This window comes from Brienomyrus brachyistius, chromosome 12 (assembly GCF_023856365.1).
Source record: "Brienomyrus brachyistius isolate T26 chromosome 12, BBRACH_0.4, whole genome shotgun sequence".
Taxonomy (NCBI): domain Eukaryota; kingdom Metazoa; phylum Chordata; class Actinopteri; order Osteoglossiformes; family Mormyridae; genus Brienomyrus; species Brienomyrus brachyistius.
Window position 1 is genome coordinate 664,438 of NC_064544.1, and position 24,117 is coordinate 688,554.

The 24,117-nt window shown below is 42.5% G+C and overlaps 3 protein-coding genes and 1 long non-coding RNA gene across 7 annotated transcripts in view; 2 read left to right on the forward strand and 2 right to left on the reverse strand.

Annotated features, from left to right (window-relative positions):
- Window positions 1-1,895, reverse strand: part of LOC125705198 (stonustoxin subunit alpha-like) — a 216,497-nt gene extending 214,602 nt beyond the window's left edge. The window contains exon 1 of the mRNA XM_048971638.1: window positions 1,822-1,895. The gene's annotated coding sequence lies outside the window, so the exon portion shown is untranslated. The remainder of the gene's footprint in view (window positions 1-1,821) is intronic.
- Window positions 1,896-6,993: 5,098 nt separating this feature from the next.
- Window positions 6,994-15,613, forward strand: LOC125704469 (uncharacterized). Of its 2 annotated transcripts, none has more exons than XM_048970042.1 (3): window positions 6,994-7,184; window positions 9,223-9,332; window positions 11,876-15,613. In XM_048970042.1, exons 2-3 carry the CDS (start codon window positions 9,233-9,235, stop codon window positions 14,887-14,889), a joined length of 3,114 nt encoding a protein of 1,037 aa, XP_048825999.1. In that variant the 5' UTR covers window positions 6,994-7,184; window positions 9,223-9,232; the 3' UTR covers window positions 14,890-15,613. The 2 variants fall into 2 exon arrangements, with proteins under 2 accessions (XP_048825999.1, XP_048825998.1); XM_048970041.1 differs by lacking the exon at window positions 6,994-7,184 and adding an exon at window positions 7,198-7,547.
- A 5,986-nt stretch (window positions 15,614-21,599) lies between these two features.
- LOC125704400 (uncharacterized) lies at window positions 21,600-22,914 on the reverse strand. Its single transcript, XR_007381108.1, has 2 exons — window positions 22,810-22,914; window positions 21,600-22,375 (listed from the first exon to the last, which is right to left on the reverse strand). It is a non-coding gene; the product is annotated as an uncharacterized LOC125704400 (long non-coding RNA).
- LOC125704399 (probable phospholipid-transporting ATPase IA) overlaps window positions 21,768-24,117 on the forward strand; it is a 92,556-nt gene continuing 90,206 nt past the window's right edge. The window contains exon 1 of one of the 3 annotated variants that reach the window (XM_048969871.1): window positions 21,768-22,267. In XM_048969871.1, coding sequence (XP_048825828.1) covers window positions 22,219-22,267 — 49 coding nt within the window. In that variant the 5' untranslated portion in view covers window positions 21,768-22,218. Of the gene's footprint in view, window positions 22,268-22,298; window positions 22,429-22,900; window positions 23,053-24,117 lie in introns of those variants that run through there. The other 2 variants (XM_048969874.1, XM_048969875.1) reach the window with 2 other exon arrangements.

Here is a 24,117-nt window from a genome sequence, read left to right on the forward strand (position 1 = left end):
CAAAGTATGTTGTCAGGAAACCCGATTCCTGGCCACATATCAACATCCATGATCCACTGGACCATTTGGGAAGTTACATGGATCCCTGTTCAGCTGCTTTTCATTTAAGCAGGTAATCATTTGATTTACAAGCACCCCTGACTAAAATAAGCCACGTTGCAGCATGTTTTCCCACTCAGTAAGTCTGAGGGCAAGAGGATCTGGCTGCAGAACAATGAGCGACGATCGCCACTGTGGGACGGGAAATCACGTGTCGTCCGGTTTGCTAAGTAGAACATCAATGTTATTTCCTGTATAAGTCCCAGACCTGCATTGTGAGGGGGGGCCAGGCTTTGTGCTAAACTGTGTCACACTGAGAAATGGGAACAAAGTGGAACACAGGCAGGAAGAAAAGGGGGGCTTCAGCCCTCCTCATAATTTAAGTAAAATTAGAAAAGCAGAAGGTGCATTATCAGAGTTATGGTGACATTATGCTTATGCTTGACCTGCGGGGCCTAACAAGGGAGGGGTTGCTGATGCTGCAACTTTGCAACATAACAGGATAAGATAAAAGATAAAGGGGGTGGGTACTAACGCACAGCACTGTCAACACAAGAGTTGTATGTCACGAGAGTGGAAAGATACCAACAAGAACAGCATTCGCCCTGAACGGGTTATAAAAGCCAGACACAGACAACAGAGAGCAGAGCTTCCTTCGGTATGTACTGTTTGTGCATCTGAGTGTGGCTCCCGGATCGTGATCTGTGCTTGGAATAAAGAGAGCTGACTTACAGCCATCCTTCGCCTCTTTGTGTGCATCTTTTCCTCATCAACGGACTCGGTGGAGTCTAACTCCAACAATTGCAACCACAGAACTATAGTTTAAGCCTGTTTATTTCAACTTAAATCTATTTTCAGCATAAGTACGACCTCATAAGTTTCTAGATAATCAACATCATTATAAAAATGTGACTGAAAAACACTGGATATCTGAGGTGTTGCATTGTGTGAGTATTGCTTTGGTCTGTCTACGGCAGGACAGGTTAAATAAAGGAATATTTAACTGTCTCATTTTCACAGTACTATCTGATTGAGGTCGGGCACATTTTTCAATAGGCTGTAAACCTTATGAGAGCAAATGTACATCAGTTTATGAAAGCCCTGTCCCTTGTTTAATAATAATTAAACCGATAACAAATCAATTTAGAAAATATTTTAACGTTCTCGTCATTTTTAAAACCCTTCCCATTACAGCCTTCCACCGACTTGTGTTCGCATTTTGAATCGGACTGTAATATACACACAGTATCCTGCAGCAAATAATAATGTACGTGTAAAAACACAACACTTGATATGGAAAAGTAATATAGCCGTTAACGTCCTGCTAGATATCCACCTTCAGGTGTCTCTCGATCGCTGTACATTATTTCCTTTGGACCTTGCACATAAACGCGATCTCATGCGATCTAAACTTGAAAAATGATCCTATACAGAACCAAGAATGCATCGGCACCTGGAATCCTGAAGGTATGAAGCAGAAGGGCAGCAACGGAGACATCATGCTTTTCTGTTTTATAGAATTACACACATAATGCATATAGCGAGCCTGCTCTAGCTGATACTGCATAAGTACAAACCGACTTCGGAATTTTTAAGCTGTAAATCATATAACATAAGCCTATTTTTCTACTGCCGTTTTATTTGCCACTAACCATTTCCACCAGATATTGTAATCTTATTTTATAAAATAAAGGTAAATAAATGTTTAATACGTTGATATTAAAAGCTACATCAGTCAGAATACATTTACAGTTTAACTTAAAATGAAAACTGTTCACTAACCTGCATTGATAGAACTTGGGTCCCAACTGAAATGAAATAACAGAGCAGTACTTTAAGTAACGAAATACTTTCAGTTGTATAGTTTCATTTTGACAGTGCAGGAAACCACTATAAAAAAATAAAAACTGCTGGGGAAAACAGACGATGAAACTGATTGGGGGCGGTGTTCTGTCGAGTTGAGCTACTTTTATGGAATATTATTTAGCACTATATAACGTAAAATATAAGTATTATGATTTTATTAAAAAGTGTTCCAAATATCCATGATGTAATCATTACAATGTAAACATTATAATGTAATCAACACAATGTAATCAACTGAGTATGTATTTGCACCTTTTGTTAGTCTGAGTTTCTGTTAGCTACTTTAAGTTAGTCCTGAATCTATGAATATTCACTTTTATTAGCGTATATTTTATCACTATGTTAAAGGACAAATATATTATCAACCATAGTTAGACAATGCACAACAGGCTGAAACTGCCAAGGTTATTAATGAAGGAAGGGATTCGCCTGAGTTCACCAGAAGTTCACGGCTGAGCATTTTTAAAAAACCAAGTGGAGATGGTCGCGCCACCGTTATGTTCGGCCGAGGGACCAAACGGTAAAAGAAATGATGGACAAATATCACCTACGGGTGTGGAGTAAAGGAAAAAAACAATGATTGTGAATGGTTGAAGGAACGATTATGCTTAAGTGACGAGATATTCTTAAATGATAAGAACTTGTATGAAAACTGGTGTAAAACAGTACTGGACACACTTTACGTGTCCGGCGTTGGTTGTAACTTCATTGTTGCAATAAAGACTGAATCTGGATGCTACACAAGCGGCCCTCAGACTACTGCTTTGGCGGGGAAGGAGAAAAAAACACGACACTTTGTCGAGTTAGGCTACCGTAGTGCTAATCGATAGCCTTAACCCCCAAAAAACCCTAAAACCCTTACCCTAACCCAGTGGTTCTCAAACTCGGTCCTCGGGCCCCACTGCCCTGCTTTTTTTCCAGCTATCCCTGCCCCACACGCAAGTCCCAACCGTCTTTCAGATTCCGATTGACTGAACAATAGGGCAGAGTTAGACGGGGGCATTCGGTGGCAGGGTGGAGTCTTTTCCTTATTGCTGGACGACTTGCAATACGACTTGTTAGCTGTAATGTACACACTGGGTTTAGAGTAAGTGGTGAAATTTTGGTGACTTTTGATTACTTTTGGTCTGTGGATCGATGTCAGATAATTTCTAGGCGTATGTTGCTGAGTATGAAGTTAAACGCCGTATTATATTATACGACGACAGAATAGAAGAAATTTTTCAGCAGAATGGATTAAACAAAGTGTCAAAAATATCTTTCAACTGAATCAGTCCCTTCTTGCGACTGAAAGTGACTGTATTTGCACAGACGAGCATTGTCGAGAAGAAAAGCATTACTGTAGCGTTTTAATGAAAAAGTTACTGTCACATTTGTGACGAATTACAGGAGGTTGTGAATGATAACTTAATGGTCGAATGTAAAAATCATAATAAACAACTACTTTTGATTTTTTTTTCAGTCGGTTTAGAGCAAGAAAATTAATTTACAGCGAGCGTTCGCTTCTGCTGCGCTGGAGAAGCGACTTTGCCTTTAAATGGATCGGCCGGTTTCTCATACAGCGTCTGATCTATCGTTATGTTTCGGGGGGCCGTGGTCCTGTAGGCAGCAGCGCAGTTTCCAGCTCCTCCTGGGCTCTTTATCTTTATCCACGCATTCAGACGCAATGTACACTGTAGCGGACGGGCTGGGGTCGGCGTCACATTGCTACATGTGTCCGGGGGCGGGGGGGCAGGTACTCTGGGGAAGAACTGAGCGGCACCGGCGTGGCGGCGGAGAGGAACCGTCAGAGTAAAGAGCTCGGATCGCTGTGAGAGGGAAAAATGCCTCCTGTCCCGAAAACCTTGTCGGATCTCCGCTCCCAAGTGGAAGGTAGGCAGAAGCGGATGCGGCGCCTCGGTGGTTCATTGTAAAGTCAGAATAATGGTCCCTGTGTAACCGTAGTTGCTGTGCACATTATATTTTTTTGGATTATTTTAATTACGTATATGCCACTGATTCATGTTGTATATTATTATTATGCTTTGCAGTAATTTTATTACGGTTAATATATATTTATTTTACATTACAATGTTATGTTGAATGATCAGATTTAATTATTATTATTTTATTTATTATCTGTTACAGTACTCTATTATTTCAGTTATATTTACGTGTGTTACATTAAGGTTCAGTATGTTCCTTTAGTTAATTGTATTATTAGTTCCTATCTGCCCTGGTACACAGGGGGACAGTTTAGAGAGAAGCGCGGGAAGGAAGGTTGGAGTGCGGCTGGAAAAAGTTGTAAGGTACTGTGTTGATTATTAAAACGATTGTAAAAGGAGCTATAGCCCGCTTGTTACTTACAGCCCGAGAGAGAGACTGGCACACGCTACCCAGTTATCAAGAAACCAGGGTTACACCGGCATGGCACCGGGCTTGAGGACATTTGCTGCTCAGTGAATCCGCATTCCTATACGGATATATATTTCATGATGTTGATAAGTCCAGCTGGCTGTCTTTTAAGTACGTAAGCTTGTGATCAAATATGACATATTTTTTTGAATATGAGGGGGGGGGGGGAGTTGTGTTATTTGGGTCCTCTTTTATGTTACAGTTACATATACATAATAGAGGCACTTTATTCATCCATGTGGGTAAACTGGGTAGTTTTCACACCTCTCATCCTGAGAGACATGCATATATACACAGGAAAGGGCAAATTTGGGGGTCGGCCAGCCAGCATCCATAGAGCAGGGATTACTTTGTAAACCATGGGATTTGAACTCACAGCCTTCTGGACACAGACACAGAGCTTGAACCTGCTGAGCTACACCCCACTCTATATGTTGATTGTCATGTATATCTTCTTACTGAGGCTGAAGCCCAGCGGCAGCTGCTACAAAGGGGCCTCAAACAACCTCATTTAATAAAATTTAAAACCCAGAGTTGCCACCTGTCCCGTATCTTACAGGATCTTCTTGTAATAAAAAATAAAATACTGGGTGCTATTTTGAACCAACATGGGTTACTGTCTTACCTGCATTTTCATGCCCAACTGCCATCGGGTCGAGGACGTCAACTACCCCGTGCCCTACCATGGACTGGCATCTGGTGGAGGGCGTGACCTACCCCGTACCCCGAGATGGACAGACATCTTTGTTTGTATGTGGCATTGATATGATTTATGTCCATAACATATTAGTTCCTGAAAAAATCTACAAACAACAATCAGTTTCTGTTATATGTTTTTTCCATTCCATAATTCCTACTCAACAATATTAATGAATTGTCCCAGAGGATCTGTCAAACCACTCATACCGAACCCAATATTTTATTTCGTCTTAATCAATATCACTGACATCCCGGGAATCTACAGAGGCACCACAGAGGAAGAAGGGTGACACAGTCAAGGAAGTGCTCCGTACACGTCATACAAACGTCGCGCTTTTCAAAATGAAGCAATAAAATGCCCTCGCTTGTTTGTTTTATGCTTATCTGTATAGAGACCAATCGCTTCAGTGGAGTCCGTCCATCGCCGAGCACAGAGAAGCGCTTCAGCTTATCACTGTCCCCCTAAGTGCTTGAAATGGTACATGCGGGACTGCTGTCAGTTTCAGTTCCCGTTAAAGAACCGGCCGGTTTCTCATACAGCGACTGATACATCGGTGCGATTCGGGGGGGCGTGGTCCTGTAGGCAACTCCCTGGATGTTTATGTTTAACCACTTATTCAGACGCAGTGTACACTGTAGCGGACGGCCTGGTGTCGGCGTCATATTGCTACATGTGTCCGGGGGGGGGGGGGGGGGGACGACGACGACAGGTACTTCGGGGAAGAGCTGAGCGGCACCGGCGTGGCGGAGGAGAGGAACCGTCAGAGTAAAGCGCAGGCACGTACTCCGCCGCGGGCGCGGGCACCCGCACTCTGCCGCGGGCGCTCTCATATACACACCGCATACTTCACACACTCACATATCGCTTCCGCCGTTTCCTACCTCCTTCACACCCTCAAGTTTTCCCATTGTTTGTTGTAGTTTAATGTTGTTTTATGCATGAAATTTTATGCATGACATCGTATTTTGTTAAAATACAGATATACAATAGACAAACAATGAAAAATACGCCGCGGTTCTGAAATCTGTGGATGGCCATTTATGGAGTGTGTGACTGAACCCTGTGTCTGCCTGGGGGGTCAGCAGCCGGGATCCCGAGGAGTTTCGCCGTCTGGTGGGGTTGCAGCGCGCTGCATCAGCTCATGTCCCAGCTGACATCATTTTCTCGATCTTTAAAATGTCTGGGTCTCTTTACTACGGAAGTAATAGACATGCATAAACTTTTTTTTTTCTTTACGTTATCTCTAGATCACGACTTATTTTGCTGGTGATCTCGACATAACCAATGTCGTTTTCTCGAGATCACGACTTATTTTTTTCTCGTGATCTCGGCATAACCCATGTCATTTCCCCATGATCTAGAGGTTTAGTTTTATCCTAATGGACGAGTGCATCACATTTTATTTAGATCATGGACTGTCGATCCTAATCAGAATCAGAATCATAATCATATAATCAGAAGACTTTATTAATCCGGAGGAAATTGCTCACATTGGGACTGCACAATCACATATAAACACGAAGACAAGAACAATACAATATAAGTATAAAATATGAATGAAGTGTAAAACAAATTACAGCACTGTTAAATATTCTAATAAATAAATTATTTATTTAAAAAATAAAATAAGATAGAAAATCTCTGTACAGGAATCTAAAGTACCTTTGTCCAAAAGTTACAGGAAAAGTAAAAGTGTATATTGCACAGTAAAGTAAAAGTGTATTGCACCAATATCATAAGTGGTTATATTGCACTTGTTTGTAAATCCAAGTTATACTTCAAACTGTGGGAAATATCGAGGTATATTGCACCGAATCATGGATACGAGAAAATAACACTGTCTGTCGGTGCTAGAAAATTCTCATATTAGTGTTCGTCATTTGAGAAGGAGGATTTGAAGAATTTGCTGTTATACCGTCGGAGATTTATTCTGAGCCTGAACGAGCAGTCAGTTTCATCACCAACCAACTGGAGAGTCCGGGACGTCTCCATGGTTACCGGGTGACGTTTAAAAGATGTCGGCTGAAAAAAAAATAAGAAAAAAATAAGTCGTGATTTCGAGATAACGAAAAGAAAAAAAAGTTTATATATATCCTTTCAAAACTTCCGTACTTTACAAAGTGTGGTTAAAATACTGTTACCCCACAGAGCCCAGATGACACTTTATAAAAACGTGTTTTATGAGGTAAGTACAAATGTGCAAAGGGGGTGTGGGATACATCAGAAAATATTTAGGGGGGGAATGAAGAGGTACAATTAAAAGATTAGTTACCAGAAGTTTTAAATGAAAGTAAATGTTACGTTTTAGGACTGGGGGGAACGTTTCCCCAGCATTAAGTAAAACTTTAAATCAAAGCGTTTTAAGGATATATTATCCTTGATCGTTATAACGCGGAACAGTTTTCACCTCATACTGGCAGCTACACGAACCGCACCCGTACACTTCCGTTTCTAGCACTGTCAAAACGAAACTATATTTCGTTACATAAAGGACGAACTGTTCTGTTCTGATACCATTTCAGTTGGAGTCCAAGTTCTGTTAATGCAGGTTAGTCAACCGTTTATCATTTTGTTTAACTTAAACTGTGAATGTATTCTGACTGGTATAGTTTTTTAATATCAGCCTATTAAACTTTACAGCCTATCGAAAAAAAGTGCCAGGCCTCAATCATTTTTTACTGTGAAAACGAGACTCGAAAATTTAGTTAAATATTCCATTACGACCTGATCAGTAACTTTAATTATTTCGTTTTTTCAGTTTACAAAAATGTTATTAATAATAAAGGAACTTTATAAATGATCAATAATTGTTAGTCGTCAAGTTTATCGAGTGTTTTCCCATCTAAAGAACCTTTTTTCGGAACCAGGATCTTTGTGGTGTCCCCATCACAGGAACTCGGTCTGATTGTAGTTCCTCAGAAGTACTCTTTTTGGTCCCTACTTTTCGTTTGACCACAAACTATCGGTTAGGCGCTTGCAGCGATAACTTGCTGATTGGTTGACCACAAGCACCAGCTCTCACAGTAGAAGTTACGTGGAAGTGGGCAGGGGCGGGCAGTGTCCCCCCAAAATTTCTGTTTTGCGCCATCTGAATCTGCCAATCACATGTACTTCATTCGCCCCATCAGATATTCTTCTGCAGAGCCTGTGGAAGTGGAGGAGGAATGTTACCTTAAAGCTCCTTCTTGTTAAAATGTATATTTCGTTACTCCAGGGCGCGGCCCCCATCTCCCCAATCTGAGTGGGGTCATTATTGTCGATCACCATAGGTGTTTCTGTGAACAGCAGTCTGGCCTCTCACCTAGGACCAATTTGCCATGGGAGACTATACAAGGGGCAATACCCTACAACATAGCTCCTAAGATCACAATTTCACATGAACCTCTCCCCCACAAAAAGGTCCTGATTCATGGAGAGGAAAGGGTGGGTTGCCTTTTCTTGGTGGAGGATGGGTTAATGTTTCAGGTGGAGGAGTTTAAGTGGCTCAGTTCACGAGTGAAGGAAATAGGGAGCAGGAGATCGACAAACGGATGCACTGGGACAGACCCAGGACACACTGGAGAGATTATATTTCCCGGCTGGCCTGGGAATGACTTGATGTTCCCCAGGGGAGCTGGAAGAGGTGGCTGGTGAGAGGGAGGTCTGGGCACCTAGCTTAGACTGCTGCCCCTGCAACCTGACAGCAGATAAGAGTGGTGCAGTGGTTAACACTGTTGCGCACACCTCTGAGACCTGGGTTCAAGCTGTTATTAATGCAATTTTGAAAATGACTTTTTCTAAATGTTGCTCGTATGCCTCCAAAGTTCAGTTCAGAATTATTCATTTTAAATGATATAATTTTGTATTTTATGTAATTTGTTAAATTAACACAAATATGAATTAATCATAGCATATACACCTACTGTTATGCCCGGCTCGTCCGATCCTCGTGTGTGCCACGCCCCCTGATTATCCATGTGTGCTTCCCCAATCATGCCCAGCTGTGCCCTGTTATTTTGCCCTGACTTTGTCTATATCAGTCCACGTCTTGCCCTGTCCGAGGTTACTAGTGTGATGTTATCTGATGTTAGTACTGTTGTGATGTCCTGGTCCTCCCGTAGCCGTCTCGCCCCTAATAAATCCCCAGTTTTCCCCACCCTTTGCCTGCCTGCTTCATCCTTCCCTGCCTCCTTCCTGCCAGCCTGCCCGTCCTCACCCGCGAAACATGACACCTACATTTTTAGTGTTTAGACCATGGAAGCTGACTCGCGGAAGCCCCTGGAGGTGGCAGCTCTCGGAAGACCCTTCCAGCTGGGGATGCTGTATGATTGCCGTAATGATTGTCTCATTCCAGGTAAGTCGCTAAATCAAACAGCTGTTTCTGGTTCTTTACCAGATTGCATACAGCTGCAACTCTAGGGTAGAGTTTTCAACGAGAGACCACATGTTTTATAGAGTTTATCCCATACTGTGAAGAGGATCCACTAAGTGTACATGACACCCTACCTTTGAGGGTAGCTTATCTCCTGTAGCTCAACAATTACAGCATTGTACTAACAATACACAGAGTATAATTTCACATTCCAGAGAACACACATGAACTGCAAATATGATGGTCATTTTTTTCATATCAATCAATACTGATAATTATCACAATACAGTATAATTCATGTCAGTATTTCACTATTTCAATGTTCTATTTTTGCTTAAAGTTCCCATAGAATTGCCTTTAAACAGGAAACATGGAAAAAGACAAAAAAAAGTTAAAAGACTGCAAACTGGAATTTAATTTTAATAAATAAATCATAGACAAACAAACTTTTTTATCGTAGGAACGCCAACAGAACTTTTTTTTCTAGGTTTTTTTGAGTATCAATATGTATCACAATTTTCTAACATTAATTTGTAGGAGACGGTAAAATATGACGTGGTTTTGAGTTTTCCTGATTGTGACGACCAAATTGTTTTACTAACAGTTATAGAGAAGGGTATAATGATAAATTATGCCAACAACAGGGTCATACCTTGATGGAATTTGTGCGAAAATAATACACTATAACTGTTAGTTGTGCAAGTGTTTAGGCTATATGTCGATGCTCACAATATTCAAGTTGATGAGGATATGAATGCTCAAAATCAAAATAGAATATTTCATTTATATACCGCCTGTCCCAAATGGCAAACCTCTAAAAACTATAAATTGCTTGATCCCTGTCTTTAAAGTAATGTCACTTGTGAGCTGTGTTTAAAACAATTTATGACAAATTTAAGTATTGGCACCATGGGGTTTATGATTGGGGTGGCATGGTGGTGCAGTGGTTAGCACTGTTGCCTTCTGCCTCTTGGACCTGGACTCAAGTCTCTGCCTGTGCTCCATGTGGGTGGAGTTTGCATGCTCTCAGTATGTCGTCAAGAGGTTTCCTCTAGGTTCCCCCCCACAGTCCAAAAACATGGATAATTGGAGTTAGCAAATTGGCCATAGGTGTGCATGGTGTGTGAACGTGCCCTGCGATTGGTCGGCACCCCATCCTGGGTTGTTCTGTGCCTTGTGCCTGTAGTCTCCAGGATAGGCTCTGGACCCCTGGTGATCCTGAATAGGGTTTATGACTTTGGTAAATAGCCAAGCAGCTGAAGGCAGGAAACTGAGGTGAGGACACTGGCTCTTGCCAACTCATGATTCCACGGTCCAGAGACTGTAGCAGGCAGCTGTCTGAGCCCTGATGGTCATCTGTTAGTTGCATTTAGAATAGTGTCTAATTAATGTACTTTGAGCAGTTGTTTAAAGTTGCCCCTGTAGCTAGGATGTTGGATATCTCTGGGTCCACAGTTCTCAAGGCTGATGCTCCAATCAGCTGTGTACCACTCAGTCTCACTGAGATTACATGGCTGGTGAATCAGCTGGGGGTAGGCAAGGCCACAGAGATCTGTGGTATCCAGGGTGAACTTCTCCAGGCTGGTGGTATAGCTGGCATTACAGGCAGTCTTTGCTTCCATTTGGGAGTCAGGTGTCATCCCAACTGACTGGAAAATGGGACTTGTAGTCCCTGTCTGAAAAGGAAAGGGTGATCGCCTGGATTGTGGCAACTACAGGGGAATAACACTGCTTTCAGTGCCGGGTAAGGTCTTTGCCAGGGTCATCCTTAACAGGATCCGTGATCACTTGCTCACCTGTCAGCGACCGGAGCAGTCTGGTTTTACACTTAAGAAGTCTACCACGACTGTATCCTGGCACTGAGGGTTCTCATCGAGCACAAGCATGAATATCGGCAGAGGTTCTTTGCAGCCTTTGTTGATTTTCGTAACGCGTTTGACTCAGTTGATCAAGTTGCCCTGTCAGACATCCTGAGACTTTGGGGGTTTATACTAATTTCATAAACTACTTATGCAGCGGGGTTGACCCCGTTACAGCATGCATGCACACGAGGGGGCGCGATTGACCCCATCACAGCATGCGTGCAAACCTGTGGGGTTGCGGTTAACCCTGTCACAGCATGTGTGCATGCTTGGGAGGGACGCAGTTGACCCTGTCACAGCATACATGCATGCTAGTGGGGACAGTGAGGGAAAAAAAATTTTTAAATGGAACTTTATTTAAAAACTTTAAAGCTTCATTTAACTCAATATAAAAGATACCTCCTCAATCCATATCTCGCTCTCTTTATATCTCAGTATGTTTTAAGATCTTGATACACCGCCCAGCCCCACCAAATACAGATTTGCTTAGAATTACCTAATATAAATACTGAATATGTTGCACCACAAGTAAACCTACAGTAGAACTGCATTTACAAATGTTATCAACACTAAATATACACATTCCAACAATGAATACAAGCTTGTTTCTGTCCAGTTTATCTTCATTATTTAAGCCACTTACATGATAATTTTCCCATGCAGGAATTACAATGTGGGATCTTGAAGACCTTAAAAAGGACTCCGATGAAAGAATTCAGCTGAACACGGAATTTGATGTCGTTGCATCTGATTCTGTAGAGGATAAGGCATGTGCTCTGGATGTTGATGCTTCACTAAAAGCGAGTTTCGTAGGGGGACTGGTTGAAGTAGGTGGATCTGCCAAGTATCTTAAGGACACAAAGGCTTCAAAAAAACAGGCACGTGTCACCCTGAAGTATAAAACAACTACAAATTTCATGCAGCTGTCTATGAGTCACCTTGGACGAGGAAATGTTAAACACCCATATGTGTTTGAGAAGGGAATAGCGACACACGTGGTAACAGCAGTGCTGTACGGTGCTCAGGCATTTTTCGTATTTGATCGAGAAGTTTCAGAAACTGAGAACCAGCAAAACATTGAGGGGAACCTGCATGTGATGATAAAGAAAATACCAAAATTGTCAGTCGAAGGGGAGGCTTCCTTAAAGCTGACAGACACTGACAGAGCTACTGAGGAAAAGTTGTCTTGTAAATTCTATGGGGATTTCGCTCTCAAACAGACCCCTGTTTCCTTCCAGGATGCTGTAAAAATATACACAACACTTCCAGGTCTGCTGGGTGAAAAGGGGGAAAACGCTGTGCCAGTCAGGGTGTGGTTACTCCCCCTGGAAATCTTAGATTCTTCTGCTGCCAGATTAGTGCGTCAAATCAGTGTCAGATTAATAAATGAAACACAGAGCTTGATAGAGGACTTCAGTGAAATAGAAATGCAATGCAATGATATTATGAAGAGAAAGGTTCTTTCATACTTTCCTGAGATTGGAAGAAAGGTAAAATCCTTCAAGGACATGTGCTTGGAGTACAAATCAGTGTTTCAGAGATCTTTGTCAAGCATTTTACCATCAATTCGTGGAGGTGGAACAGAGGAATGTGTGCTTGCAAACATCCTAACAAAGAAGGAACAGTCTCCTTTCAATAGCAATAAACTTAAGGAATGGCTGGACTGCAAAGAGCAAGAAATCAACCTGCTCCAAACATACACTGATATGATGGAAGACACAAAAATTCTGGCATCAAAGAGTGAGCTTCAAAGTGAAATCTTGAAAAATAGAGATAAGCATGTAGTGTGTTTTGCATTAACATCACTGGGTGAGAAGGAGCCATATCTGCCCTGCTTACGGAGTCATTTAAAGGCTCTTTCAACTGCTAAGCTAACAGAACCAACAGAAGAAGATGGGAAGGATGTCGAGCCGAGTGAGTTTTACCTCTCAGATGCAGTGTCAGAAAAAATGAAAGAACAAGTATTTCTCTTCATGGATTTCGCAAAAGCAAATAAGGAGAACAAGGAAACACACTTTATATCAGCATCCATACCTAACGATAAGTACAAAGGGGCAAGTATTTACCTTTACACAGATGGGATGAAACAAAGTGACCATTTTGAGCCTCCATCAAAACCAGGAAGACCAAATCCATCTGACATCACTCATGACAGTGTGACAATAAAGCTGAATCATCCCCAGTATGGATCCAGTGAAATCACACACTACCTGGTTGAATACTGTGCTAATGAGTCAGATGACTGGCAATTTTTTGAGGTTTCCAAATCTAACCTGGAATGTACTGTGTCTGGACTGCTTCCCCACACAGGCTACAGGTTCAGATACAAGGCAGTGTGTCCAGCAGGTGTCAGTCTAACCAGTGAAGCTGAGAGCATTAAAACTTTGCCCACAAGTCCTCCTGGGAAGCCAAAACAAACATATGTAGGCTCAGAAGACATTGTAGTTTCTTGGACAAAACCTGATTCAATTGGCCATGGTGTCAACATTGAAGACTATGCTGTTGAATACAGAACTGAAACAAATGAAAATAATACAGACTGGAAAAAAAAGACTAGTAAAGGTGAGGTCTATAAAATGACTGGGTTACAGCCAGGTACAGCATATGATATTAGAATTACATGCAACTGTGGTGAATCTGGTCAAAGCAAAGAAAGTCTGACAGTCTCAATTTCAACATCGTCAGAAACCACAATAGTAGCTGAACAGATAAAACAAAGGAGTGAATGTCTTAGCCAAGGGGTCCCCTCTGTGTACAAGGTTCCCCTGCAGGAGATACCCACAAACTTACATGGATGCAAGAGGTTTGCTTTTGGGAAAGAAAACATCAGGGACCATCGAACCATTATGGTCATTGGGGCAAATGGAGCAGGAAAATCAACCCTAATAAACGGAATGATCAACTATATTCTGGGTGTTAAGTGGGAAGACGATTTCCGATTCAAATTAATTGATGAGGGGACTTCAAAAGCAGAGAGTCAATCATCCGTTGTCACTGCCTATGAAATTAATTATAGCGATGGATATACAATAAGCTACTCCATCACTATCATCGACACCCCAGGATTTGATGACGCAGGAGGAATAGAGAGAGACAGAGAAATCACTGAACAGATCCGGACATTTGTCCACTCTGACAGCGGAATCAGTGATATAGATGCCGTCTGCTTCATAACTCAGGCCTCACTGAAACAATTCAGATATGCACAGAAATATGTGTTTGACTCCATCCTTTCCACTTTTGGTAAAGACATAGGAGACAATATCCAGATGCTTGTGACATTTGCAGATGGACAGAAGCCCCCAGTCCTAGAGGCCATAAACATGTCTGGTGTTCCTTGCCCTAAAACAGAAAAAGGGATTCCTGTTCACTTCAAATTCAACAATTCAGCACTGTTTGCAGACAATGCTGCTTCTGTCAAAATGAAAAACAGTGATGATGAGAATGAGGAAGACGGTGATGACAACTTTGACAAGATGTTCTGGAGGATGGATGTGAAGAGCATGAAGAAGTTTTTTGTTGCCTTAACTTGTATGAAAACCAAGAACTTGAGGCTAACTAGGGAAGCCTTAGAACGCGAAAGGTCAGAAAATGACGTCAGAGCTCTACTAACACAGGTCCAGGCTGTTGCAGAAGAACTGGACAAAAAGATGAAGATGTTTCCGAAGTTGTATTAAGACGCATTTACAGGTGGTCACGTAATTGGCCACGTTGCCCACGTAGCATGGAATTAAAGAAAATTTTTGAATGTCCTCCGGTTACTTTAATGATCTGGGAAGTTGTGATTTCTCAACACCATTATTCACGGCTCGGTGGAGTACCTCCAACCCCACCTAGCAGACATACATATGTGGTGATTGAGGTATGGATACATTCCAATCCTGTGTGGACTAATCATCCCGAGATTCAAATACATCGTCCATGATTCACCAATAATATTACTGTGCCAAGGTTGAACTGCACAAACATATTTTTCACTGGTCACTTATACAACTTGTTTGTCACAGAAAGACACCTCGTCTCTCTCAGGGGAAAGCGTTACCCAAAATGCTTTGTAACCACAAGCGCAAGCAGCCTCCCCCGGACAACAATTGGAGAACGAAGAGCGCATCGCCTGAGGGGAGGGGTGAGCCTGGGCAGCTCGCCCCCTGCCCGCACGTGTACCGCTCCCAATTTAGTATAAAGGAAGTGAGAAAAGGCAGTACTGACCGGAGCTCAGCTGTGGGATAGAGCGTGCATCGCATTTGCACCTATTATTATTAGCTATGATATATCATGCTGTTTGATATCACGTGTAATGTATGGTTATTTTCCATTGCTTTTGATACAATATCTTGGTACTGATTTTAATGGAAGGTTATTTTGTACTACTTTTAATAAAGTGTATCTGCAGGGACCTAAGTGTGCCTGTTTGTTCCTTCGAAAGCCCTACAATTCCCCTCTCGTACTGAAACAGAAGTATAACAAATAAAGACTTTGAATTTGAAGTAGAGTTGATGAAGCTGATTCAGAAAAGTATCGAAGGATCTGGCCAGTGTATCACCAACTGTCAGCAGTGTTAAATCACCTGCCACTACCCTTCTTTTACTCCAGATGATAAGGATAAGACAGGTTGTTAGGGTTAGGAACTCCCAAGGAATCTGCAGAGTCTGTGCTGGCAAATGCCTGGAATTAACGGCCGGATGTAAAAGTGGACAGAGGTGGGCGACACTCATCCAGATTTTTGCTCTGCCCTCTCTTTGCCATCTGAATCTGCCAATCATGTTTACAAAAAATATGAAAATGTCCTTGTACCCCAACTCTTTCTCTGGTCACAAGCCGCTACTGCAGTGTAGTATAATCCATTGTGTGAAATGTTGCCCACCCAGAATTTTTAGTTGCCACCCCCCCACCCCAACCTGAGCAGTCTAGATCGGGATCTGCTGGAATGTGCATTTTAACCAGAAGTACAAATGGGAGTATGAGAATGTGAAAGAGAGGAGAACATATGGAGAGCTTAAGCAAAGTATGAGAAAACATCTGGTGCCAAACTGACAGCTCAGGAAATAAATAAAAGACAACAGGAAGATATTCAGCATCTTCAAGATGAAGTACTGGCACTAATGGAAGCATCACAAAGGTGTGTAGCTCAACTAAATTAAATTTCTTTGAAGTCCAACCCACTTTCCACACCAGAATATATTGATTTGCTACAGCGAATTCAATCACTTGGAGCTGTAAAAAAACAAGCCTTGATTATAACAGAGGTCTGCAAAAATGAAGATATTTTACCACCTGAGGCAATGAAATATAAGGCAACACAAGAAGGGCAAAATATAAAAAAATGGAAATTCCTCCTCTTCAAAATATGGCAATAATTAATAAAATTGTTACAGAATGAATATAGTTTTTTTCCTATCAAAGCAAAGAACGGCAATCTTATTAATCACAAGAAATTCATCCTATGAGAGCAGAGAATAACAATTACAGTAATTATTAATAGCTTTCTAAAAATCAAAAGTGTAACTTTCTCAAATTCATTTGTATGTAAATATACAGTGGATTGCAAAAGTGTTCACCCCCTGTTGAAAGTCACGACAGTGGTCTAGAGTATAAATAAATAAATAATCTTTTTTTTTTTAAGAAGAGGGACGGCCTCAGATAATCTGTCCCTCTTGTTTGCGCACCTCTGTTGAAAATTGCGCGTACTTCATCATCCACTCTGTCAAATGATGACTGTCCATTAGGGCCTGCAGCAGTGCTGTTGCCGCATGCATTTGCAACAGTTTCTAGAAAACCTTCATTGTTTAATAGACACTGCACTAGAGCTCGTGCTCTTCCTGCCAAGTTTAGACTTCCGGCGTCCCAGTGACACTCCCCCTCATCGCGCGCCTTGTAGTGGGAAGACCCAACGAAGTTGACCAAAGCAGCGACTATCTGTCTTTGTTGGATAATCACTGCAAAAATGAAGACAGAGGAATGTTCTGCTGATGAGAGAAACAATGTCATTGAGATGCACAAGGCATGAAAAATACTGAGAGTGTGAAGCACTGTTGGATCTGTCATCTGAAAGTGGAAGGTTCATCACAGCACCCAGACCCTTAGTAGAACATCAGAAGTAAGCATCAGAGCAACACGTCAACCGGTGAGAGAGGCTACTAAACATCCAACTGCCATTCTCAGAAGTCTGCAGTGTTATGCATCTATCAGTGCATCAATTCATAATCTGTTATCCAGTGCAGTCTACAGGGGAGACACCCTGACTGGGATACCAGTATCCCAGGGCTCACTATCTTCAATCCATCTTCCATGATCAGTTATGCAGTGCAGTGTACAGGGGAGACACCCTGAGTGGGATACCAGTATCCCAGGGCTCACTATCTTCAATCCATCTTCCATGATCAGTTATCCAGTGCAGTGTACAGGGGAGACACCCTGAGTGGGATTCCAGTATCCCAGGGCTCACTATCACCAATCCATCTTCCATAATCAGTTATCCAGTGCAGTGTACAGGGGAGACACCCTGAGTGGGATACCAGTATCACAGGGCTCACTATCTTCAATCCATCTTCCATGATCAGTTATCCAGTGCAGTGTACAGGGGAGACACCCTGGGTGGGATACCAGTATCCCAGGGTTCACTATCACCAATCCATCTTCCATAATCAGTTATCCAGTGCAGTGTGCAGGGGAGACACCCTGAGTGGGATACCAGTATCACAGGGCTCACTATCACCAATCCATCTTTCATAATCAGTTATCCAGTGGAGTGTTACAGGGAGACACCCTGAGTGGGATACCAGTATCACAGGGCTCACTATCACCAATAGATCTTCCATAATCAGTTATGCAGTGGAGTGTTACAGGGAGACACCCTTAGATGGACACCAGTATCACAGGACTCACTGACATTAACTCATACACACAATCACACACAGTTAAGGAGATGTTCCTTTAATACAAACAAAAATTAAAATGAAATCCACAGAAACATGAGGAGAACATGAAAACACCACACAGACAGAGAGACAGACAGACACACAGACACACAACCAAAGGCATAAGACACTGTGCCGCCCTGGTTATATACAGTAAACCGGATTATATAGCATATCTGCTCAAATGATGTACAAAAAGCAGTCAAGCAACAAATCTATTATATACATTAATGTCCACCAGAGTTCCTCAGTCAGCCGGATTCTCCAGAGGCCCTATGGCATGTGCTGTTTGCAACAGCTGCGTCACAGAGATTTTTACTCTGCTCCAAAAAAAGAAGAAATAAGTGTGTGGATATTTATCTAAGAGAAAAGTTCATTCAAATTTCAGTTCATGCTGAGACTGGCCTTATTTTTTATATCTCCCTGTAAGCATGTAAATAAATGGGCACATACATATATTTTCAATAGGCAGTGTGGCTGCCTGACCATCCCACAATAAAAACTTTGAGTTTCAGCCCATTGATTAAAAAGGACACTAACTGCTACATTTCATCCTTAAATTGCTACACCCAGAATTGTTCAGATTACACTGAGTTAGAAGAGGGGACCCAGCCATCAAACACACACAAGGAATGGGACTGACTTCATTGCATGATTCAGCACAAAAAGGGCTGCGTAAAGAAGGTATTTTACTTAAAAAGTGATTCATCACAGCATATCGGAGGTCATGTATTAACACCAGGCTGCTGATTTCAATACTGAGCCACAAATGATGGCTAATCGGCACTATTTCTGACTTAATTTAAATCAAAAGGAAACACTAGGAACTAAGAGTAACATGACAAGGGTGAGGGTAATTAATAACACTGCAGATTCAAACACTGGGAGATGCTGGGAACACTGGCAAAACCAAGCATAATAAAACATGACAAGCAGTGTAAAAAGGAGCAAATGTATCAATAAAAACACAAAGCTGAGCGGAAACAGGAGCAAAGGGGCCAAAAAACACCCAAAGAGGTGAGGCTGGCCTTGAACCCATCACAGAGGCGTTAATAAGTGAGCCTGCTCAGCCGCACGGTGGTCCGGGTAACCCCAGGACACATTAGGAGTGAAAACCAAGTGGCACAAGGGTGGCAACTAGCTGGATAAACAGGCAAATGACAGACAAGCCCGGGACGGATCCTGACTGCCAAAAGGAAACTGCAGGTGATCGGGGAGAACATTATTAACAATTTCCACTAGAGGGCAGACTAGCATAATGAATTGTTATATCTATCGTTGCTCCTCAGTCTTCACACTGTAATTTGTTATATTTTTTAATGGTTTCCAGGCTCTATGTGTGCGGACTTTGCATGTTCTACCTGTGTGGTCAGGGGGTTTCCTCTGGATTCTCCAATTTCCTCCGCAGTACATTTTTTTTTAATATTGCCACATTTTGTATGAAGTGTATAAAGATTTTTTTTATTGTGTGAAATATCAAGATGATTTTTTTGTGAATTTTTAAGTAGCTGTAGAAATATCTGACTCCCTTTACTCATAATTAACACAACATGCAATTTATTTACAAAACTAACTGGACTGAGCTTACAATATGTGTATGTTTCTGCAAATGTAACACATACAAAATGTCACATTTTGGTAATGTCTCAGTTAGGTTTAACAGCTAAAATGATATTAACTGTATGGGTCACTGTGCAATATGTTTTCACCCTGTCCATGGCCCATACATATCAGTGCATCCATCTGCGCTGCTGTACAAATACACCTGACTTTACTTTGTTTACCGTAGTAACAGGCTCATGACACAATGGTATCAACATACACACTGTGTGTATCTTCACGCAGTTACACCTGGCAGCCTTTCTGGTGCATGAAATGAGATGAACTATGCAGCATTAATGCTAGGGAGGGTGCAGTGGTCAGCAGTGCTGCCTCACACCTCTGGGAGCAGCGTTAGTCTCCCCCATGGCTCCGTGTGTGTGGAGTTCACATGCTGTCCCAGTGTCGCAGTGGGGTTTCCTCCTGGCACAATGTACCCCCACCCCACAAAGTCCAAAACTTACTAACTTTAAAACTGGAATTATCAAATTGCCCCAACATCTGAATGTGCGCTGTGATGGGTTGGTGCCCCATCTTGGGTTGCTTGCTGCCTTGGGCCTGTAGCTTATGGGATAGACACCCCCATGACCCTGAATTGGAAAAGTGGGTTCAGAAAATGGAAGGATGGATGGATGGATGGATGGATGGTTACTGTTAAACCATCACACAATTTGCCCATTTGCAATCTGCTGCAAGCTTCGTCAAAGCAGCAAAATATTAAATATAAATATTAAGCTAAATTAATTAATTAAGCTTTTCTTTTTGAGAACCTCCAGTGCAAAAACATGAAAAGTGTGACTCTCGTACCCAGCAGAATGTCTGCATTAGTGCCAAAGCTTCTCTCTCCGTCTCCATGAGACTCTGATCCTCCTGCCATGAGAAGGTGTCAGATGTTTCTCCTCTGCTGGTGACACCTGGGTCATCAGTCACAGTGCGGAGGCTCAGAAAAAGGCTCCAGTCAAATAATGTGACCCAAGGCACATAGTGACACTGTCTCTAGCAATAAGCAGAGTCACTGGTGTCGGTCTGTGAATTTAAAGAGTCATTTTGTCAGTCTTTAAATATTTGCTTGATAGAGTAGTGGGAGGCTGAATCAGTGACTAGAGCATGAACTGGTCCTTTAATCGAGCCTAAGACAGGAGTCTATGCACACCTCTGCAGACAAGCAGCTATGGAGAACACTCACCTATAACCAGCATACATACACATAATAGAGGCACCTAATTCATCCATGTGGGTAAACTGGGGAGTTTTCACACCTCTCATCCTGAGAGACATGCATGTATATACAGGGAAAGAGAAAATTTGGGGGTCAGAACACAGAGCCAGCCAGCATCCATAGAGCAGGGATTACTCTGCAAAGTACGGGATTTGAACCCACAGCCTTCTGGACACAGACACAGAGCTTGAACCTGCTGAGCTACACACCACTCTATGTGTTGATTGTCATGTATATCTTCTTACCAGGGGTCCCATTTTGAACCAATATGAGTTACAGTCTTACCTGCATTTTCATGCCCAGCTGCCATCAGGTCAAGGGCGTAGCCTACCCCGTGCCCCATGATGGACTGGCATCTGGTCGAGGGCGTCACGTACCCCCTGCCCCGCGATGGACTGGCATCTGATGGAGGGCATCATCTACCCCGTGCCCTGCCACGGACTGGCATCTGTGTTTGTATGGGGCATTGATATGTTTTATCTCCATAACATTTCTCATAGTATCTTTTAGTCTCCTGCAGTATAAAATGCTATTATAGATTGTTCCTGAAATAATCTACAAATAACAATCAGGTTCTGTTATATGTTTTTTCCATTCCATAATTACTACTGAACAATATTAATGAATTGTCCCAGAGGATCTGTCAAACCACTCATACCGAACCCAATATTTTATTTCGTCTTAACCAATATCACTGACATCCCGGGAATCTACAGAGGCACCACAGAGGAAGAAGGGTGACACAGTCAAGGAAGTGCTCCGTACACGTCATACAAACGTCGCGCTTTTCAAAATGAAGCAATAAAATACCCTCGCTTGTTTGTTTTATGCTTATCTGTATAGAGACCAATCGCTTCAGTGGAGTCCGTCCATCGCCGAGCACAGAGAAGCGCTTCAGCTTATCAGTGTCCCCCTAAGTGCTTGAAATGGTACATGCGGGATCGTAAAGTACTGCTGTCACTTTCAGTTCCCGTTAAAGAACCGGCCGGTTTCTCATACAGCGTCGGATCCATCGGTGTGTTTCGGGGGGCCGTGGTCCTGTAGGCAGCAGCGCTGTCTCCAGCTCCTCCTGGGCTGTTTGTCTTTATCCACGCATTCAGACGCAGTGTACACTGTAGCGGACGGGCTGGGGTCGGCGTCACATTGCTACATGTGTCCGGGGGCGGGGGGGCAGGTACTCTGGGGAAGAGCTGAGCGGCACCGGCGTGGCGGAGGCGAGGAACCGTAAGAGTAAAGCGCCGGCTTTGCTCGGATCGCTGTGAGAGGGAAAAATGCCTCCTGTCCCGAAAACCTTGTCGGATCTCCGCTCCCGAGTGGAAGGTAGGCAGAAACGGACGCGGCGCCTCGGTTGTTCATTGTAAAGTCAGAATGATGGTCCCTGCATGGCACCGGGCTTGAGGACATCTGCTGCTCAGTGAATCCGCATTCCTATACGGATATATATTTCATGATGTTGGTCAGTCCAGCTGGTCGTCTTTTAAGTACGTAAGCTTGTGATCATATATGACAATTTTTGAAAATGGGGGGGGGGGGGGGGGGGGGGGGGGAGAGAGAGAGTTGTGTTATCTGGCTCCTCTTCTACGTTACAGTTGTATTTTATATACATAGGGTGCGGATAAATGATGTGCATGCAGCTCTGACCTTTCTGTTTGCCAGTGAATCAGAGTTAATCGATTATTATTATTATTATTATTATTATTGTTATTATTATTATTATTATTATTATTATTATTATTATTATTATTATTATTATTATTATTATAGCACTACTAACAGGACTCCTGTAGTGACGACGTTAAGAAGTGTCGTGTATTATTAAATGCGTTATGATTTTCACAGTGGATGGAAAGGGGACCTGTTACTTTTTAGTTTGGTTTTGGGAGCTTTATGAAACGGAATCGTGCGACATTTGGTTGCCTATCACGGGATTTAATCGACGAGACCGAAACTACTTCGGATATCCTCTTGATACTGTTTGCCCCGCTGATCTCTTGCTGAAAAAAATCGCTGGGAAGATGCAGCACAACAGACATCCTTCGCATTTTATCTCTGTTGATGTTTTCGTTTTGATGGATTAAGAGAGTAAATAATGATCGCAGATTTAGGTTCGTATGGTTACTTACCCCGGATGCAATGATCGTAAACGCCTCCTTCCCACAGTCTTAGCTTCATAGATGTGCTGATTAAGAAGCAGCAGGACTTGGTTTTGTGAGAGAGAGTCTTTGTTTCAGCTGTCAGCTGTATGTGATTCTCTGCATGGTCTGCAGAACTGCGCAATGAAGTACATTTGCTTTCTGTGTAGCTGAATCAATACTTAATACTTGTTTTTCTCTTTGACAAATAGGAACTGTGCTTTTCTCCTGTTTGCTGTTTCAATACGATATAGCCCGATATACCAGAGTGATAATCAAGAGCTTAAGAGAGTATGTTCTTCTCAAAGAAAATACTCATGAGGAATCGGCAGGGATGCAGTACTACTTTTTTGTCAAACGATGCTTAGGTAAAATGCAAAGGGCAGAGGGGTTCAGATTCGCTTTTAGACCAACAGTTTGAATTTTAGTTATGTTTCAGGTGCTTGTGCCAGGTATTTTAGATTGTTATACTCTTGACTTGCATGCGATTGGTTCTTTCCATCACATCTGGTGCTGTACATCAAGCGCCAATCCAGTCGAACACTGTATCATTTCAAACCTCAAGTCCTACCCTTAAAATATGTTGCGTAAAGCGGTTCATGCTTGCAAGACTCCTTTCAGTGTTACGGCCGTTAGTGTTACATCTTCCTTTTCAAAGCCGCGGTGAGCCTTGCGTTGGAGATAAAGTGGAATCGTCCGCGTCGCGCCGTCGCCCGTCCCAGACAGGATCCTCTTTTTCTGTAGCGGCACTTTTCCGAACATAGGGACCAGCATGGCACATAGAAAAGGAAAAGACCAAATACAGACGCTTCCAGTCTCTGTCTGCAGACGGACATTGAGTGGACACTCTTACCTTCCTGAGCTTTGAACCCCCGCTGTTGAGAATCGGTACAGGGCTGCACTACAATTCTCTTAATATGTTTCCTTGTTAAACTTAGTGTAATAATACTTTTACCAGTTTGTTGTTGAGTCTAGGCAGATTGGAGCAAGGATTTAGCAAAATATGAGTCCACATAAAGTGTGTAGATAGACAGGACA

Excerpts from the sequence above, each read along its gene's own strand:
- LOC125704469 (XM_048970042.1), top strand. The coding sequence starts at position 9,233 with ATGGAAGCTGACTCGCGGAAGCCCCTGGAGGTGGCAGCTCTCGGAAGA. Across the intron at positions 9,333-11,875 it reads TAATGATTGTCTCATTCCAG|GAATTACAATGTGGGATCTT; the intron begins GTAAGTCGCTAA and ends TTTCCCATGCAG.